This window comes from Anopheles cruzii, chromosome 2, assembly GCF_943734635.1.
Source record: "Anopheles cruzii chromosome 2, idAnoCruzAS_RS32_06, whole genome shotgun sequence".
Taxonomy (NCBI): domain Eukaryota; kingdom Metazoa; phylum Arthropoda; class Insecta; order Diptera; family Culicidae; genus Anopheles; species Anopheles cruzii.
Window position 1 is genome coordinate 55,121,564 of NC_069144.1, and position 19,968 is coordinate 55,141,531.

The 19,968-nt window shown below is 51.2% G+C and overlaps 1 protein-coding gene across 1 annotated transcript in view; it reads left to right on the forward strand.

The window, feature by feature from the left end:
* The window catches only part of LOC128277778 (uncharacterized), a 51,856-nt gene extending 33,424 nt beyond the window's left edge, over nt 1-18,432 (forward strand). Inside the window, exons 6-13 of the mRNA XM_053016301.1 lie at nt 2,340-2,391; nt 13,245-13,482; nt 13,556-13,911; nt 13,985-14,961; nt 15,034-15,196; nt 15,269-15,375; nt 15,461-15,708; nt 16,326-18,432. Of these exons, the coding sequence (XP_052872261.1) occupies nt 2,340-2,391; nt 13,245-13,482; nt 13,556-13,911; nt 13,985-14,961; nt 15,034-15,196; nt 15,269-15,375; nt 15,461-15,708; nt 16,326-17,440 (3,256 nt within the window). The 3' untranslated portion in view covers nt 17,441-18,432. The remainder of the gene's footprint in view (nt 1-2,339; nt 2,392-13,244; nt 13,483-13,555; nt 13,912-13,984; nt 14,962-15,033; nt 15,197-15,268; nt 15,376-15,460; nt 15,709-16,325) is intronic.
* The last annotated feature ends 1,536 nt before the right edge of the window (nt 18,433-19,968 follow it).

Genomic DNA, 19,968 nt, shown 5'->3' on the forward strand with positions numbered 1-19,968 from the left:
CCTCCTTAGAACCGAGAAGGGCACGGGCCCCCCTCTCGGTTTGCTCCAGATTTCGAGCGGCGCAGCCGACGATCGGATAGTGGTGCTTCGGGACTAGATAATTGGCGGCCTCACGATCCTCTGTGCCGCTAATCAACCGGCGTAGTTATCCATTAAAGAGCGGTTTCTGCGTTCAATTTGCGTATTTAGTTTGCCGATCACCGGCCCAGGCGGCCGCCCTGGGGTCGGCCATCCGCCGCCTGTGTTTGTCTTTCTGCATCGCGCGCATAGAAGCGGATTTTCTTGAACGCAGCAATGTTTCAGTTTGCTCAACTTCTTTTTCATGCCGGGAAAACTGTGCCCGTGTTTATTTGTAGATTGCTCGGGCGCACAACACACTGGTCCTCGGTCAAGTCACTCGTCGGCTGCCGGCAGCGAATAGCAATCTTCGGTGGCGCGCAATAATAATTAGCAGAGCCCGCCCGCTCTGAACTGCGATGAATTTTCACGGACGGTCAAACGGTGTGGCCGCCGTGTCGAAATAATGGCAAAGAGATCGAAGCAATTTTGTGTGCAAAACATGACTTAACGAATTAACGTACCAATTGCGTCTGATTTTCGGCGATGAATTGTTTCAGGTAGTAAAAGGTGGCCAAAAACGGGTTTGCGTGGTGACGCAAAGCCGGTGTGGTTTGATGGTTAATTAGGACTCCTTACGTATACTCGTAATTGAACGGAATTCTGACGCCTGATTTTGGACAGTGGTAATCTAACGCAATTTGTTGAAAGGATGGCCCCGGAAAAGTGTGCTAAGGAACCGCCTTCCAGATCCTTTCGGTGGTAAAATAACATAAAATTTAATGAGAAATCAATCATTTAAACGAATCACGACGGGGACAAATTAATTTGTCATTAATAAGAGCGTTCATCAAAAAGGCGAACCACCAAACTCCATACTTTTTTCTTAATCCATTAATTTGAAAGCCACGCTCATAAATTTTGAAATCATGTCAAGTCTCGTTAGTTGCGGTTGTTGCTCTTTCGATTCCGTTAAAGGTGGCACACGAAGCCGTGCTAAAATTAGCTCCGACAGCTTCATTCATCTGGCCCACGACGCTCGGTTAGTGGTCCTTGACAGTCGCGTTTCTGTCGCGTGCCAATCGTCGACTTCCGCTAGTCAGCTGTTTCAGCCACCACACACTTCCGTCGAACGTCGCTTCTGGTTGGCGTTTCGAATTCCTTCGCCGCGCTTCGGGTCTTCGGTTTCTAAAATTATTCCCTAATAAGTCCCTAATCTCAGGCGTCAGATGATCCGAAATGCTGTCGGTGTGGTCCCTATTTTTGTCTCGCCTTAAAACTACCAGGGTGATCAAATTCCACTTAAGTCCCGGACAGCCTCCCGAGGGTTCAGAAGGCGGCAAAAGCTCGCCCGACAATCCGGCGGCGTTCGAAGAATGTCCTCCGACCGGACACTCGCTTTGATTGGATTTTGGAACAGACGCAAAGCGGACCCGCATCGGGACCACCCGGAGTAGCCCTCCCTGGCCGGCCGACCGGCGCTGAGTGTCGGTCAAATTATAGGAAATCCTTTTTCCGTCAAAAGGCTAATTGGTCAGTGGGTCGCTGGGTTGGGTTGCTTGCTTGTGGTGTACCGCCAGATTTATGCTGCAATAAAGTGTCTCTTTTTGATGACCGTTTGTTGTGCCCTTTTCTCCCTTGTTTTCTTCTACGTTCGGGAAAAATGTCCAACTGTTTGGTAACCAACGGCCAATTCTACCTGACGCTGTTTCTGGAATCGGTTTCCCATCGAGTGAATGTCCTTTGGTGACGCGCTCGGCTTTCCTTTTTGGGGCGGGTGCGAACGAGTGAACGCAAACGATTTAAGAAGTGAGATATCGGTATCCAGAGGAGGCATACAGGGGGAGCATATAAAGAGTTTATTTTTATCACCGCACCGAACATCCTACATTAAAGCGGCCTCTTCTTTGAGTTCTCTGTCTGTTGCCGACACGTATCAGGCATGGCGGCTCAAGATGATGGACGCGCGTCCCTGCTGCGTGTTCGGGTCTGTACGCGGAAGGACCAACTCGCGTCCCCTGCGGTGGGTGCTGAACCAACAGACCAGCAATTCGGGCGAAACACAGGATCCTGCCTGCGTCGGTGGTCGATGTAAATACTTTTCTTTTGCTGTGCAAGCTTTTCTCGGTTCCATATATCATCTTCTCTGTGTGTCTTAACATCTTACTCGAAGAATTAGCCACATGACATGGCTCCTACGATAATTTCTTACGCCCCAAACATTCTATTTGGCTCATTAATTAATGTCACGCTTCGTTTTCTTTCCATTCTCCGCATCGCAGCAACCTAACGACGGACGACGTGGAGCTATCGGCCATTTTCACATCGAACACGGTAAGTTGCGCGGTACTTTTGTTTTTCCATCACTGTTTTATCGCTTCGCAAAACTTGAATATTCGTTTTTATGGACCCAACGAAATCCTTTATCACGAAGCAATAACAACATTCTTTCGCCAGAGCATCATATGCCATTTTCCGACACTCAGAGCTATCCACGGGGCGTGTTTTTGGTCCGCTTCCGGGCTCGAGACGCTTCAATCGGGTGGTGGCTGTGATCCATCGTTTCCTGTCTGCCATCGTGCCGTGTCTAAGCGCGGGCTGCCCCCGTAACACAGGATACATCTTCAAAGGCACGAGCATAAATCTGCGGTGGTGATCGCTTTAAAATGCACACACACACAGACGGTCGACGGAACCGTCGGTATTTAAAAGGGCTTCCCGAGGATGGCTCTCATCGTCAACGGAAGTCAACGTCTCTGCGTCGTGACCGTCCGATTAGGGAATGGTTATGTGGCCGTGCGCGCGGTGGCTGGTAATGGATTTTCCGCGTCCGAAGGACATTCCGTTACAACGCCCGTCACGCCCGGTGCGAAATGCGAAAGTCATTTTAAAATCATTGACTTCCCAAGCTGTCGGCAGGCAGGAGGAATGTGTTGTGTGCGCTGTGTCCACTGGCCAAAGAAGGACTTGGGCACTTCATTTGCGTCGCGCGGCAGTAACGCTTTAAAGGTTGCTGTATGTTTGCTTCATAGTTTCTTCACCTTTTTTTGCGAGTTGCGACATAAAGAAATGTTTCTCAATATGCCAAATATTTAGTATATTTTCTTTTAGGAATTGAATCCGGCCAACTGTTGCGTAAGGAGTTTGTTGGCCATTTTTTGCACAATTTAGTCACCTTCGAGCGGACGCATTACTTTCCACAATGTATCCTTTTTTGATGCAAAATGTGTCGTCGGGGTTTTGCTTCGGCATTCGAAGCGACATCGACAAAACAAACAGTTGCGATTACTTGAACCATGGAAAGTGGAAAACCCTGGGACAAGGATACAACGGCACGAAACCCGACGGAGCCCACGCGATTCTTCTTAGGCGACGACGATGGTAAACAGATGGCTACTCGATGTGCCAACGGAGCAGAATAATCCTGTTCATACTCAACCAACACACCTTTAGCATGCTATCTCGTTCTCTCTTTCTGCGGTCGTGATCTACCCATCTCGTACACGCACACACAGCATCCTCAGGCTCCTTAGTATAAAGCGGACCATTCGAAGATGTTTCTCCCATTTATGCTTGTGTGGCATCACTTCTCTCTCGCTCCGTTTTGATCTTCTGTCTTCTTTTCTCAATCGCCCGTCGAGCATTGTTTGGGAATCTTTTCTCTTTCGTTTTGGCCATTTCCACCGGGTCCCGGGCTCGTGGTCTCTTCTTGTGGCTCCTGGTGGCGGTGTGGTGCTGCCTGCTGTGCCCCTCGCTTTAGTGGTGGGCTGTGCCCGATCCCGGGCATGTGCAACGCCACCACCTCGGTCGTTGTTCTGCCGCCAGTTGAGTATATTGAACCGAGCGGCGCGGATGCTCCGGCGTGCCAAGTGTTCCGAGCCTTCCGCCAAACATTCTGGCAGCATATCGCCCGACTTTCAAAGGTCAGTGTTCGGTTTCGCCGAACCACCGTCCGTCGGGTTGTTCGCGCCACACGTGCCATCGAGAGCCACTCTCACTCTCCTGTTTTCCAACGTCTCTCTCGCGCTTTGGTTGGCCGCCGTCTCTGTGCGGGGGCTGATGCTCGCTTCGGTACGTTCGCTCGATCAGATCCGGTTCCGGCGCACAGCGAAGCACGTCGCACTGTTGATAACACCACCAGCGTCCCGATACACGTGTGTGGCCACGAGGAGCCACGAGGGGGCGGTAAATCCCACCCACTTTTGACCACACGTCGTGGTGAATTTCGTGCGAGTTTTTGAGGGAGCTTTCCATGTATCGCTGGCATAGAGTGGTAGGTTTGACGTAACCTTACGTGTGGCCAGTGGGAAGTGAAAAGTGGGAATCAGGAGTATTCAGTTCAACTCTCCTAATCCTGTCCTGTTGTGCTGTGGGTGTACGCTTGTGTTTGTGATTATCCTTTTGTCAAAAAAGCACCAAAAAAGTTCCAATACTCGGATAAGTGGACTGAAATATTGTGACGATCTCACCGTTCCCCGAAAGCCGATCGATAAAGGCGCTTCGCTGCATCCTTTCTCCATCGGTGTGTGCTGCGTTTCGGTGAGTTCCTCCTAATTAAATATTATTCTTTTAACTGCCACCGCGGGCGTGCGTCTTATGCAAAGTATGCAAACGGCAGGAGGCCCGTTTCCCTCCCAACCAACGCGTATCGTGACTCCGCTTTCTGATACCCTAATCGCCCGAAGATAAAGCCGCCATTATGGCAAACAAAGAACTGGCTGCCTGTTGCTTGAGTGTAGGTGTATCGCCTTAGTCTCCCTTTCCTTTCTTTTGTTGTCCTTTTCTTGCGCAATATTTACGAGAACTTTCTCGCGCCCATTCTTCGTCTCGGCCACTTTATGTGTTCAAACACCCGCGGATCTCGGTTGATTATCATCTCCGGATCGGTGACCGCCGCTGCTCCCTGCTGCTGGGTGGGCGGATTCGTTGGGGAAGGTTCTGGCATCCGAGCTCTCTTTCTCTCTGGGCTCTCTGGTACCAGGAGGAGATCAGTCAATCATCGTGTTCTCAACTCTCCACCCGGTTGGGGCACGATGGCGAACTTGAGCGAAAGTAGCTCAAGCTCAACGAGCGCGAAGAGCGCGAAGAGCGCAGCAAAATGAAGCCGTGATCGCCCTGGAACCATCTGTTTTCGGTGTCCGATGTCTGTAAAACTTGCAGCTGGAGCTGGAGTTTGGTACATAGAACGGATTTCGAGCAAAGCTACAACTTGGCACATATGCTGATCGTCGCGCCGCCACGGTCTCGGACTTCAGGAGCAACATCTGCCGGTCTCAGGTTCCAAGTGCCCTCGTGGCGAACGACAGCGAATGGAAGAGTCGACAACCGAAACAGGATCGATTCGACGGCGGGTCAGGTAGCTTTCGGAAGGTTGGCAGGTTGTGCGTGTCGCGGGATTCGTGATTTCGCTTTTAGACCCGTTGGTTCGGGTCCTTCTCTTCCGAAATTAATCCTCGAGAGCAGCTGCCACTGTGACACACAGTATTGCTATTATCCTGGCACACGCCACATAAGACTAGAGTCTTGTCTTGAAGTCTTGATGCACCGTCTCGCAGGTCCAGATGGGTGCCTTCGCCACCGTATCTCACCGTGTGACGTAAGCCACCGGAAGCATCGGCTACCGGTTGTTTGGAGGCTGCGTTGTTAATGACCTTATCGAATGCTCTTTGCGTGAAAGCGGACATCTCCCGCACCCGCAGAGCTATCCGTTATGCTACAACCCGTGTCGGAAAATAGTAAACCTCCTTCATTGTGCAATCCATCATCCGAGGCCACCACCGCTATCAGCGTTGCATAAAACCGTCTCGATCATCACTCTCTTTCTTTCTTTGGATCTCTCTACGAGTCACACACGCGTTATACGCACCCAACTACAGATGTCCTTCCGTTCCGGGCGATATTCCGCGTGGCGGGGCCATTCTTTAAATGCGGTTTTGTCGAAACTTTTCCGCACATTAGGCACCGATTCGGGCGTGTAGCTTTCCTGGGTGTTTGAGAGCGGTTTTTCTCTCCTTTTCTCCTCGCTCTGTCTCCGTCGTCGTGGTTGGTCGGGTCGTGGTGATTTAGTACCCGTCGAGGGCGCTAATGGTGGCGAAAAACTTAATGTTTTCACTCGCAGCATTCGTAATTTCGTAAATGACTCTCACAAACGCTTTCCTAATGTTGTTTCTGGAGAATCATTTCGGCGGCTTCCTCGCGGTGCGTGTCGGATTCGGTGTGCCCCTGGAAACGCCCATTTGAACCGTTTTTAAGCGTTCGATAAATCATTTGATTCGAGTTTGATTGCTTTTGGGCGTTGGAATGCTCGTTTTTTTTAGTAACTCTCTTAATTACTCTACTCTGTCGGACGGTTCGCAATCAGATAGACGCGCAGCATATGGACCAAATTCGAGCCTTTCTCATTAGGATATCGAGTTAGTGTCCGTTTACCCAGATTAAGATCAATGGCAGCAAATGAGTTTGGCGCAATCTGTTTTAATTTCTCCAATCTGCCCCAGAGAGAAAACCCGGCCAGATTCCCTGCCAATAAATGTTTGATCGCCCGTACGCTTCGCCCGTAAAGTAAACTGGTCGGCCATTTGCAGCCAAACATCTGCTGCTGCTGCTGCTGCAGGGCATGTTTGTAAACCGTTTAAATTAGATTGGTGCTAACGAGCACTGGCGCGGCTCAAATTTGCCACCTTCAAGGACCTTTACGTCCGCTGCCTGCCTGCCTACCCCGCACACACAGTGAAGAGCCCTTTCGCTTCCGTACTGACCTCCAATAAGCTGCCGCGTGTGCTGGCCCCTTACTGCTGCAGGGTGCGTAGCCGGAAGTGCGCGCGCGGTGTACCCATTTAATTGGCTGTAATTTGATTTGGGCGACATCAACCCCGGACGGCCGACGGACGACGGTGGTGTGTTGGACCTGAAGCGGAATAGGTTTTCCGTTTTCTCACAGCTCCTCCACCGGTCGTCGATTTTAATTTTCCTAATGCCTCTAATGCGGTCGTGTCTAGTAGAGGGCTGAGTGCGATCGATTTTTCCGTTTGTAAGTGGTTCGAAGAAGGAAACATGAAGATGGGTCGCGGTCGTCTGGTTTGTGACGGTCGGCTGCCTTCGGAAGGCAGCAGCAGAGGCCTTTCCGGATCAGATGGGGTTTTAATAAAAATATGATCTTTCCGGAACACCGCGTAGTGTTGTTTAGCCCCTCTACTTTGGGCACTAACCGTCAATCAAAACAAAAAAATCGGTTCTGTTTTTGATTGGCTCGAAGGCCGAAACTCATTGTGTGTAGGCTTGAGAGTTATTTAGTGCAACGTTACAGCTTCGATTCTGCACAAATTATAATTAACAATCGTAGCGATAAAAAAATAAGTTAAAAATTCGAGCAGTAGCCGTTTGTTGTCAACTGCCTAATAAAACCTGCTCGAATCGCTCGAACGTGTGATGGGTTACGCCGCATGGCAAATCTGCAACTCACCGATGTGTTTCTTTTTTGTGCGAAAAGAGATAGAGCCGAAACTGGTTCCAACTGCCCTTCCATCTGCGCTATTATCTGACATCACATTCCGGATTCTCTCACGCCACTTGTCACCGTAAACACTGAGAAGGCAAACGTCGCTTTCACGACCACAATACGATTAAACCAATAAAAATGAATTCCTGCGGCGTCAATCAATCACTATCTCCCACGATCGATCTACGATGTGCCCAAGGACAACCGTCTTTGATAAACCCGCCCGGAGTGCATGGTCAGTGTTTGTGTGTGTGGCCAAATGTTGACCCACGAACCCTATCGCACTCGAGCGAGTGGCATCACGCCCCATTAGCGTGGTTGGAGTTTAATTTGCGCCACCAAACTACCCATTTTAACGTATTATCTTCGTGGCGTATTATTCCGATTCCGATTCGCGAACAACAAACAACATTCGTGACTCACGCACTTGTCATGCAGTAAATATGTTATGGAAATTTTCGAAGAAAACACGCAGTCGGAGATGACGAGAAGCTGCTGCCATAGAGGATCGTGTCACAGATTTGGCAACATCACCCGTGTCGTTACTCCATGCGCGGCGGCCGGCAGCACATGGCATGGCAAAACGGGGACCGATCGGGGGTGCGCTTATCAATGCGTCACAGCGTGCATTAAACTCTACCTCTTCAAACGCTGCAAGGTTAGCTTATCAGCAGCACGGTCGGCTTTCTTGGGCCGGGCCAATCCGAGGCGATAAGGGTAGATTAAGATAGACCACCGGCTGGCGGAGGCCGGTGGGCTGCAATCGATCGGTGGCGACGCATAAGCCTTTAAGAATGTGCTGTAAAAATCTGTACACTTCTCGATAGCTGGCCAGTGGCTTTTCAAGTACTGTCTTGTGCGAGCTGGCCATCGGTGGCTCATTGGACTAACCCAGCGCAGAAATATGGCGCAATACTTTTGCCAATTCCTCCTTTATGAGAGACGCATCCTGATCCGCAATTTACACCTGCCAAAAATTAATGTTGTCGCTTCAAAGTCCTGCCGTGAGTTGCGTCTTCGCGCGCCCTCTGTAATCAGTCCCCGGCCGCTGAGCCAGGCCAGACAACTGATAGCGGTGAGGTGATACCGGTCGTTCAATATATCGCCCACCCAGCATGCGGGGACACGCTGATGGTCGCATCATGGTCAGGGCGATTGGGAGGGCGAAAGAGAGACCACTCGATTGTTGCTTCGCCCTGTCTGATGGAGCCATAAAATGGGTCCATAATCGTACACCCCGAATGGCCTTACCTATCGACCGTCCATTCGACGTCGCGAACGCACTCGAGTCGGTTCGGCGCGCCATTTTTCTCGCAAACCCTCGAGAGTGAACAACTCGGTCTCAATCTCTCGGCAACAACGGTGCGGTGTTTACATCCTTGTATCTGAACCTTGGTGGTGGTGCGAAAACCGGACGAAAGTGCGAACCGGTAGCGAAAAGCGAAAAAGTGAAGCAGATCAAAGTGACCTGCTGGTACGGTCAAGCGTTTAATTAGCTGAAGAAGCTCCCCGGGCTGTGTCCCCGGGTGTGTGTTTCTCCACGGTCGACTTGACTCAATTGAGGTCAAGTCCAGGACGGCCTCTGGTGCGCGCGATGGTGGTCGGTTGGTGGTCCTCCCGGCAAGTCAAGTGCATCGGTCTGGCGGTCAGTGTGTGTAAACAAACCATAAATCCCGTGAGAAACCGTAAAAAAAACCTTGGCGCTAGGTTTTCAGCTGGCCTCACGTACCAGTACCGTGAAATGAAACGGCTCGGCGCCGTCGGAGATATTACGCTGGGTCAGTGTTTCGTGTGATCACCGCCAGCACTTTGTACGTGAACCGATTTGACACAATGTAGGTTATTAAAAAAAAAGAAACAGGAAGATGGAGACACTCGATCATCGGTCCGTAGAACTACGGTAGTTACAAAGTAGCGAAATGTCAGACCGGTTGACTAGTAAATTGGCTTAGCCTACTAGATTAGAAACTCTATCGTTACCGCGGGCAGCGAACTACCCGTAAATACTATCAGCCTATCACAGGACCCTCCCAAACGAGTAACAATATGTCGTTATAGTATCTCTCGCGCGAGACACAATCGAAGGCTCTTTATCTGCGTGTTTTATTTCGGTACACAGGCATCTAGCCGCCGATCGGGGAGCCGCTAATTGTCCACATCATTGTCCGCCGTGGAGTAGATTGTGCGTACGGTTGGCCTGGCACAGCTTATACGTGCGTGGATGATAAAAATATATCATCATCATATCAGCTGAAACCACGGCCCATTTTCGTTGAATAATAATGGCCACCACCGGCATCGAGAATCACGTGCCGCACGGAGTGCAATCGTACGATGCCACGGGCGACCCCCGAAATGGTCCCTAATCGGAAAGTGGTGATCGATTGGACTCTGATCGGTGCAGCGATGCTCGTGAGACCCGTGTGTCTCGTGCAACCGATAGGCGATCGGCCACCGAATGTGAGGGTCGCCAGTTTTGAGGCCACTACTTGGCAGTGGCACTGTATCTTTCGAGATCATCTCGGATGCCGGCTGTGTTCTATGGCGGGTTTCACCATGTTTCGTAAAACCGTTATGATTTGTCACGTCTTCTGTGGCTTATCGATATGGGTATGCCATAAATCACTTGTGGCTAACCGAGGATGAATTGCGAAAACAAATAGGAGATCGTCGAAGATGATAGGATCCGCTCTAGGGCATTAAGCGGTACAGCTCCTCATGCTCCGGGGTCGCATATTCCTGCAAACGTAATTCCTTTTTATAGCCCCTTGAGCCTTTTCAAAATCAATTCCTCTTCGATTCAGCGATGCAATGATGTCTCTTTCTTGTGGTTTTCGTGCAAAAGAGATGCACCATGTCTCGGTGTTGTGCTTCTTTGTTTTTCATACCTTTTTCGAGATAAATAATCCAACAATCAATCAAATCTTTGAAAGCCTCGGCCGCAGCCTCGGCGTAAAGCTGATAAGAATGACAGGGCGACAGGTAGTCCGCGTAGAAACAGACAGAAGCTCCCCGAAATTTCCTATTAGGAACTTGCCAAAATGTCACATCAAACATTCCTTCAACCCCCCTCTGGGGGTGGTCGTGGGGTGCGTTTCGCGAACACTCCATCCGCGGTTAGTGTTGCACCGGGTGTCCGCGCGGATAGAGGTGTGCTCGCGCGGCAGCACGGAACACACCGAGTGACCTTCTATTCGCCAGAAGTGCCGCGGTGTGTTTGACAGATCGAGATCGAGTGTCTCCTGCTGACGAGACGAATTGGAACATCATCTTGTTGACTGTTCCTCCGGGTTGACTGTGCATTAATCTTTATTTCGTTCGCTTTCTTCAGTGTCAGTGTGTGCTTCGGTGTAATAAGAGTGTCCTTTGATCGCCATAACCTCCAACTGAAGTGAAGAGACAATTCAAGAAACTGCCCAAGAAGCGTGTGGCTCACCGGTGGCCGTAAATGGAAACAACTTTGGTGTGCAGCAGACAAAATGTTGCTCCGAAACAGACAATCGTACAGCATTGGCCGAATCCACGGCACGTCAGGAGAAGGCCGTTGTTACGGCGGTGGTGGCGCAATGCAGAAGGAAAGGCTGCGCCTCCGCTATGGTATCCTGCTGGCGTACGGATCGTACTTCGGCTACAGTGAGCAGCTACTACCAGCGTCCGCAGCATCGCCCCGGCCCGGCCGGCGACGGGTCGAGATGGTCCGGTCCCGCGAGCGATTCACGCCGCTCCGACCGGATCAGATTGACGGCGATTTCCCGATGGCGGATGGCTTCTTCTATCCTTTCGCGGCACTAGCCCAACAGATGGTACGCCCAGCCTTAAGGCATCTTTATGTGCGGCTTCATTCTTTGTTGGTCCGCGAACTGTGGTTTCACGCTTGTGTTGCATGTCCCTCGCTAATCTCCCTTTCTTTGTCCATTGTTTGTTGCGGTGCGGGTTATAACAACGAACAACGTTACGCGGCAGCGAGGCAGTTTGAAATTAGCCACTTGCCGGTGGGCAAAATTTTCCATTGCCTATTTCCATTAATCGACAAGTAAACAGAGCGCAAGATAGAGAGAAGGCACGAAGGGTTGGACCTAATGGTTGATAAGTGGCAGATCCAGCCAACAGCTTGATTAGCAGCAAACCTTCCATCGGGTTAGACGGGGGCTCGTCACCAACCGGCTTCGTAGTACTAGAAGCCGGTTGGTGAGCCGGAGGTTCGTTCAGAGTTCAGTGAAGATTTTCAGTTAATTCTCTGCTTTCTAACCTTAACAATTGTTTGAAACACTTTCGCACCGGCTTCTGGAGTAAGTAACCACAAATGTGTTGATGAAATCGACTCGTGGTACCGAGTAAGGTTGGATTTTCCTGCCTTCAAGGAGCTGCGCAGCCCAACGAAGCGGCAACAGAGGGGTAATCTGCACTTAAACCACTCACTAACCGTAGTCACGCGGTTGTTGAAGTTGTGCCTGTAGCCGCCGGCTCGTGGACGACCAGCACGAACCGTTTGATAGATGCTGCTGATTGCTAGCCAACAGAAGTTAACTGTTATCGTTAATGCACTGCACACGGAGGCGCATGGGATGGCTCGGGCCGCCACCCAGTTTTACGGGTCTCCTAGACCCCACCGCCCCCCTCCAAAGGTGAAAGGTGTTAAACAAGGGACAAACTGATATTTTATCAACTGCTGTTATGTTATAAAAACACTGTCGCGGCGGCGGCGGCCACGTCTCTGGTGTGGAAGGTTGTAAAGTTTAACACAACACCCACCTGTAACTACTACCGTTTGTCAAATGCAGTGGCGATAAGATGCTGGGCACGAGATAAACGCGCGTAACTACGCGTCGCGCATCCATCCGATCATCACGTTCGCTCGCGGGTCGGGCGGGTGGTTTTTGGGTGGCCGGAGCGCCATCTGGCCAACGCCACTGTTATCAATTAGCCGGCGGTTAGAAAGTACCGTGTCATTTTACTTTCTACTGCGGTAAACACAATGCACGATAAGGCACATTAGCGTTATGTGCCTGACCGTCAAGTGCTTATCTCGTGCGGGGGCCACACCTGCAAAAAGGTTAATTTAATTCAAAACAAGGCCACACACAACAGAGTTAATGGTTTCGATGTTACGATGTTTTATTGTCAACTCAAAAGGTGTCTAAAAATAATCCCCGAAGGGCGTGAACGATGATAAACGGAAATATTTTGGCTCCTTATCCTTTGCAAAAATAGCTCCTTATCACGGCCGCACAATGAGACAGATCTTGATCCGTCCAATCTCTCCTGTCAATCAGTTTTTCTCTCGCTCGGGCCATATTTGCCAATTATCGACACCACTTTACGCTGACACCAACAACAACGGCGTGTATTAGGCCAAAGCGCCAGTTAGTTAGGAACCTTGCGGCGGCCATCGTTGCCCATATCGAACCGTCCGGCGCCGATGTGTTATCTAAAAGCAGAAAAATATGATCCCTGTCTTTTGCGACCTATAGCCGGCTGCCGAACAGGAAGTAATCATTGGAGACGGCAAAAAAACAACACCTTTCGCGCTCCGGGTGGGTCGCCCCGGTGGCAGCTGGTCTTATCGATTCCGCCATAAAAACAGATTACGAAATGAAGTGATTTTTTCACAATTCATGCTCCGGGTTCGTTGTGAGTCATCTAATTTTGGGTGTTTTTTTGTTTTGTTTCCTTTTGACCCACGCAATAGCCCCTGCAGCTGAGAGCCGTCTCTAGTCCATCACTGTCGGAGGCTCCAGTCGAGACGGCGGTGCCGCACGCCGCTGGCAACGACGATGGCGGTCACCGGCAGCACGTGACCAGCTCGGCCGTCTCGAACCCCCAGGCGCCGCAGCACCAGCAACCGCATGGAACACAACCGAAGACTGCCACTACCAAAGCGCCCAGTAACAGCACCACGTCGTCACATCACCATCCTCCGGCGCAAGGTAAGTTCCGACCGCAAACATGCTCAGAGCGTGCCGTTGACCCCGTTTTTCTATCTCCCCCGTGTTTTTCCAGTGTCCGAAAGTGTTTTGCAAAAGTTTCGTAAAACGTTCTCACACTTTAAAACATCCAAAACGACGGCTTCGCCGGTGAACGGTGCAGGTGTATCGTTGGAGCTACAGACCAACAGTGTGGCCAGTATGAGTGTCGACGACAAGCTGCAGCAGTCGGCAGCCCAACAACAGCAGCAGACACATCACCACCATCGCTTTGGGCCACTGATCTGGCGGTCGAGTAAGGAACGTCGCAAGACCAAGTCCCACCGGCGGGACAAATGCAATAGCGGCGATTCCGGCATTCAGGTGGAGCTGGACAACGATGCGGACCAGCAGTTGTTGCTTCAGCATCTGCATCCTTTGGACCACAATGGGGTAGGTTGTTTGGTGTTATTTTGGCCCAAGGAACTCGCTCGCTAAACACATTGTTTTTCTCTCTGTCTAGGAGGTTTCATCACATGGTGGTGGTCCGGTGCGGAGAGCTAACTCGGCCAAAGTGTCCACCAACAGCGGTACCAGCGGTATCAGTTCGTCAGCCCTACGGCACAAACTATCGCTCAAGGGCAAGGACAAGGAGAACATCAGCGGCAATGGTGGGCCACGGTTGAGCGGCAAGTCCCTGAGTCAACCGTCGGGTCTGGACTGCATCGTCGGCACGGGCACCACGGAAGAGTGCTGCGAAACGGCCGGCGATGGTGGCAGGCGGAGACGCCGACATCACGGCCGCACCGCAACCACCATTCCCACCGAGCTGGATCTGAGCGACAGCGAAAGCATATCGTCGCACCCGGACGAGGACGAAGCGGTTGATGCCCGCAGCGAAGAGGACCCCGTGGAGCCCGTGTTTGCCGAGGTGCTGTTCTCGTTTCGCCCCGGAGGCCCCCAGGAACTGGCGCTCGAGAAGGGTGCCCTGATGGAGGTGCTGAAGCGAGAGCCGGGCCCGTGGTGGTGGGGCAGAATGAAATCCGACGCCGTTCTGGCCCACCCGAACGGTGAGGATCACAACGGAGGGGTGCGACGCGCTACGATAGGCGAGGCCGCGGGGGGCCGTGAGTCGGGAAAACTCGCCGACTGTGGCTGGTTCCCGAAGGACTACGTTAAGCTACTGCCTCGGTACGGCAAACCGAAGCAGATCATCATCATCAACAACAGTGACCCCGAAGACCCGAAGCAACCGTCGTGTGGTGGTGACGGTGATGATGGTGAAAGTAGTGCCTCCACGCTGATCGAAGGGGGCATGCTGATGAGCTGTGATAGCCGACTGCAAGGGCAAATGTCCACCGTCACGACGCACCCGGAGGCTGCTGATCCGGAGACGCCGGAGGGCGCGATCCCTAGTCACAATCTAACGAAGGAGAACATCATCAAGGAGCTGCTGGAGACGGAGATCAACTACGTGAAGCTGCTCAACTCGTTGTGCTTAGGGTAAGTGCTTGATATTGGGTTGATTTGCGCGGTTCGTTTCACTATAATGACGCCTTTCTGTCGTCCCCTCAGTTTCATCAAACCCTTGCGCGAACGGGAGGACATCTTTTCGGCGGAAAGCATCAGTCTGATGTTTTCTAACCTCGAAAAGATCTGGCGATTTCAGCAAACGTTTCTCGACGCTCTGCGGCTCGCCGTGCCAAGCAATCGGATCGGCGAAGTGTTCCTCGAATATGTAAGTCTCCGGAAGACTGCCGATCCAGAGCCAGCCGGAAATGCTAACGTGTTTCGATCGTTTCTTCTGCAGCAATCCGCGTTTATGGTGTATTCTACCTACTGTAACTCGTACCCACGGGCGCTGATGGAACTCGAGAACTACGCTAGTAACAAGGAGGCCAATCAGTTGCTGGAAAAGTAAGTGTCCCAAAGCATCACGGATCCCTCCAGTGGCGCCGCCGAGGTATTAATGGTTTGATTCACATTCACCCTCGCCCCACAGTTGTCGGATAGCGGAAAATTTGCCAGAACTGCCACTGTCGGCACACCTGCTTGCACCGATCCAGCGAATATGTCGCTACCCGTTGCACCTGAGCGAACTAGTCAAACACTCGCCCACCCGGAAGGAACTGCTGCCCACGCTGAACCTGCGCAAGTGCACCAAATCCGAGCTGGAAACGATGGACTGTAAGGAGGTGTTTGAAATGGCCCTCTCGGCAATGCGCCGCGTCACGGAGATGGTCAACGAAGGTAGGCAAAACACAGCTTCCAGAAGATCTGCTTTTATTCGCTTATGCCGTTATAAGTTGTTGTTATCGATTTTGGATTTGGAAGGACGTAGAGTTGGTAAATAAGTAGAATAGAAAAAAGGAGGGCGCACTTAGTGGCCCTGATCAGCGTTCTCAATGTTCCACGTAGCGTACTGCATTTTGGCGCTCGGTTTCGGTCGTGATTTTATCCGCTCGGCCACTCGGCGACCGTTCGACGGTGGTGACGGTAACGATCTTTTCTCGCGTGTACCGGGTAGCTACCGGAAGGTAGCGTACAGGTTTACTGTCGAAATTCACTCGCTGGGCGTCTGCTGGTAGCTTTTGCCTTTTCGGTTGCGATGGACCTGCTGCGGCCTCGTCTTCGGGCACGTTCTGTCGCCGTGCGCCATTTCTTTTCCTGTTTGTTCCGCGATTCATTCCTTGAGCGTGCTTTCTGTTCTGCCTGTTGGCTGCTGCTGCTCGGCTTACTGCACAGCTTACTGAGATACCCGTCTGCTTTTGTTGCTTGCTTATGCTGGCTTTTTTATATTGCAAAGGCTACTTTTCTTATTTTCTATCATTTGCTTCTTTCTTTCTTGCGTCGTCGCCACTCGGCAGGGAAACGACACAGCGAGTATCTGTCGCGCATCCAGGCACGGTTCGAAAACTTCCAGGGCCCATCGATCAATCTGCACAGCACGCGGCTGTTCCTGCAAACCGACGCCATCCGGATGTCGCCCAACATCTGGAACAACACGTACACGCTGTTCCTGTTCGACCGGCAGCTCATCTACTGCAAGAAGGATCTGCTCAAGCGCACCAACTACATCTACAAGGGGCGCATCTTTCTCGACAACTGTCGCATCCTGAACCTGCCGGACGGCAAAATGTTTGGCGTGTCGCTCAAGAACGCCCTGCGTCTGTACTGTGACACGCGCAACAAGTGGTTCGACTTTTGCTTCCGCAGCAGCAGCAGCAAGCTGCGCTTCCTCAACACGCTCTCGACCGAGCGCCAGTTTTGTGGCGAAAGTTTGTTCGTCTCAGAACTGGACGGTGGTGGGTCGGGTTCGTGTTTCGAGGACGACAACCTGTCCGACCGGGAGTACTTTCCGTACGTGGACGACAGCCGGGACGGTCTGATGACCGGTTCGGTGGGCGCTAGCGATGGCACTGACCCGTGGGAACTGTCCGACGCGACGGTTGGTAGCGGTGGGTACCGTCCTTCGATGGCCAGCAGCGTCTGTTCGGTGGGATCCAGCCACCACGCAATCACGCCAAACCACAGCAAAGAATCTCACTCCAAACAGCCGATGGGCCCACCACCGGGGGCCGCCGGTGGCAACACGTTGCCGAAGAAGTCTCGAAAGATGCCCAAAGAAGCGGTCCTCCAGCAGCAGGCGGAGTTCGGGTCGAACTCGCTCGGCCGACGGAAGCTGGGCAACTGGTTCCGGAAGGCCAAGAGCACCAACAGCACACCCTCGCAAAGCCCTACCCACCATCCGATGGCAATGTCACTGGCCGCCATCAGCAGCACGGCCAACAATCAGTCCGACAGCTCATCCCAAAGCAGCCTGGTGACCGGGTTGGGTTACCAGCAACGCACGCTCTCGACACTTAGCAACAACAGCACGGCGGCCGCCGCCACGAAAGGTAAACCTCTGCTAGACCCATCACCACCACCGACGGCGGCAGGATCAGCCCCTCAGCCTCAGACGGCACCCTCGTCCTCCTGAGGGTGCGAGACTACCTTGCTCTAGGAGCGTTGGGGCTGCGAGCGACCGTTGTGAACGTTGCACCACAGTAGCCTTAGGCTGCCCATCATTCACGCCCATCTTCTCTTCACCCGGGGAGTTAGCTTGGTTACGTCATCGCCATCTTTGGTACCAAACGAACGAAATGTAATCTCGAAACACACACACGCGTGCCGTCTTAGGGGGATGTTGTCCTTTGGCTTGAATCTAATTTTTATCCGTTTGCGCGAATGCGAAAGGTAGTCCCATTTTGTCGTTGCTATCTCTCACTTTCGATCCCCATCTGTCTCTCTCTGTCTCTCTTTCTCACCTCTAGGCTCTTAGCTGCTAGCGCGTTCTAAGTTTCTTTAAGCTTTCTATACTATGGTTAGCCACGTTTGCATTAATTAAATGGATAAGTTATTGGCCGCTACTGTCGACTATTATTACTTCCCGCGTGTGTTAGGTGTCATTAGCAATGTACAGTTTGTAAAGAAAGCTGCGGTCCTAAAGAGTATCCCCCCCATCTGTTAGGGCCCCCTAGGGAAAGGATTGTCACAGAGAAGGTCACAGTGGATGGCGGCACAACGGCGCACCGACACCTTTACCAGTTATATTGTGTACAGTTTACAGCTCAAGCGACTAAAACGAAAACAGAAGACTAAGCTTATGTTTAACCAGTTGCTGTAAGAATGAATAGAAAAAGTGTATTGACGTTACGGTTTGGGGAGTTAAATTATTTAAAAATCGCGTTCCGCGGGAGCCGTGTGACCGATTCTCCTTGGCCGTCTCCCCGCCCGTTCCGATTGGTTATGGCAGTCTTCAGAAGCCAGAATGTGCGAAATCAACCAATAAAGCCTTACTATGTTTCTTATTAAACTTTTGTTTTGTTCGAGTTTCGTTTTTGTTCGCTTTCGTCTTTCTTTTTGCAGTTTCGCTAATTCAATATTCGATTTCGTTACCTACATTTGGTTTTTTACATGTTGCTGCTGTATTTTTTTACTCTCATTTTTTTACTAGGAACAGTAGCAGTTATCCTTCGCATTACGCTAGTTAGTAATTGTTTCTTAATTTTTAGAAACACGTTTCCCTCGGGAACGCTTCCTGTAGAGCCGTTTATTCAAGTATCTTCATGGTTCAGGCTTATGCTCATCTTCATACCGGGTTCCCGATTGGTTCTCGTTCAAGTTGCAATCGGCCCATGTTAACTTGCGGCCTCCCGGTCGATTTTTTTCTCCATTGCAGATGACGATGATCACGATGAACTGTTGTTCTAGATCTCGACCGCGTAGTAAGTGTGAAGATAAAAATCAAAAACATTACCTTGTTGTGCCCCCTTGGCAGCAGTAACCGACCCCCCCGTAACAAACCAAACCAACCAGCCCACCCTCAGAGAAAAACAAATCAAACCACAACGCACAAAAACAGTTGCCAAAAACCGATGTGAGACGCGACCGAACACAACCGAAGGGGGTGCCGCAGGACACGGAGTGATAAATGCCCCCCAGCACGTTGCAGATTTACAGTAAAATTGTTCTACGAACCTTTTTCTAGACGATAGTGACCGCTGGTCAAACAATGGGCATTAATCTCCTTCGAAACGGATCGAAACCTACAGTGAACTGCTCCACTGCGCTGCCAATTGGCCAAAGACCGAGAAAACCTTACCTAAACCAGTGTTCAAAACCGAGAGAAGGACCGAGAAGTGGTCAGACCGAAAGTAGGCCGACGCATGGCCGACTCTTTTGTCGTCAATTTGTCAACACGGCCACCGGAAGCCGGATTTTTGCGGGTTGCGTGTTTCAGTTTTTGGATAATCATCAATCATCGGTCTGGGGTTTTGTTTAAACAAGGTTTCAAGGATTGATTTCGCCGCCTTTACAGGGGACAGATGTCCCCATCATTCCCTATCTTCATGGTCCAACACAGATTGGTTACTTGACTGTGGTATCGGTAGAGAACAGAATGATAATTAAACATAATTTTAATCAACCGTTTCCAGGAAGGGCTAAACCGACGCTTGAAAGTAAACCGTAGAGCATTAGTTGCCGAGCATAAACCAAAAAGTAACTCTAATTAACAACGCTCCAATAAACTCGCCGGGGAGAGGGCATAAAAAGATTGTTGCACACGCGAACCGATGCCAGACTGAGGGCCAAAAACGATCGGTCCAATCGTAATTGTTGTCGTGCAGTGTTTTGCTGTCCCAAGAAGTCCCGGCACGGCACGGATGTCTTCTCGCGAGACTTGCTGTTTAGTCGTAGAATTAGTAGTTGAATTGGTCGTACCCTGGTTCCCGTAGGGACACCCAGTTGAATAGGGCTCTGAATTCTCGCCGGTGTCGCCAACGGGTGTACCGGATGAGAAAGTTAAGTTTCGTTCTTGTTGTTCGTCCTCTGAAATCCCACTGCACCGAGGAACAATTGCGCTTCCAGTGAGACTCGTCGAAGAAGAAAGGCTACCGATGTTACGGAGAGCATAACGAGTCTCGTACACAGACACGCTCAACATTACAGGGTTATTTTAAATCG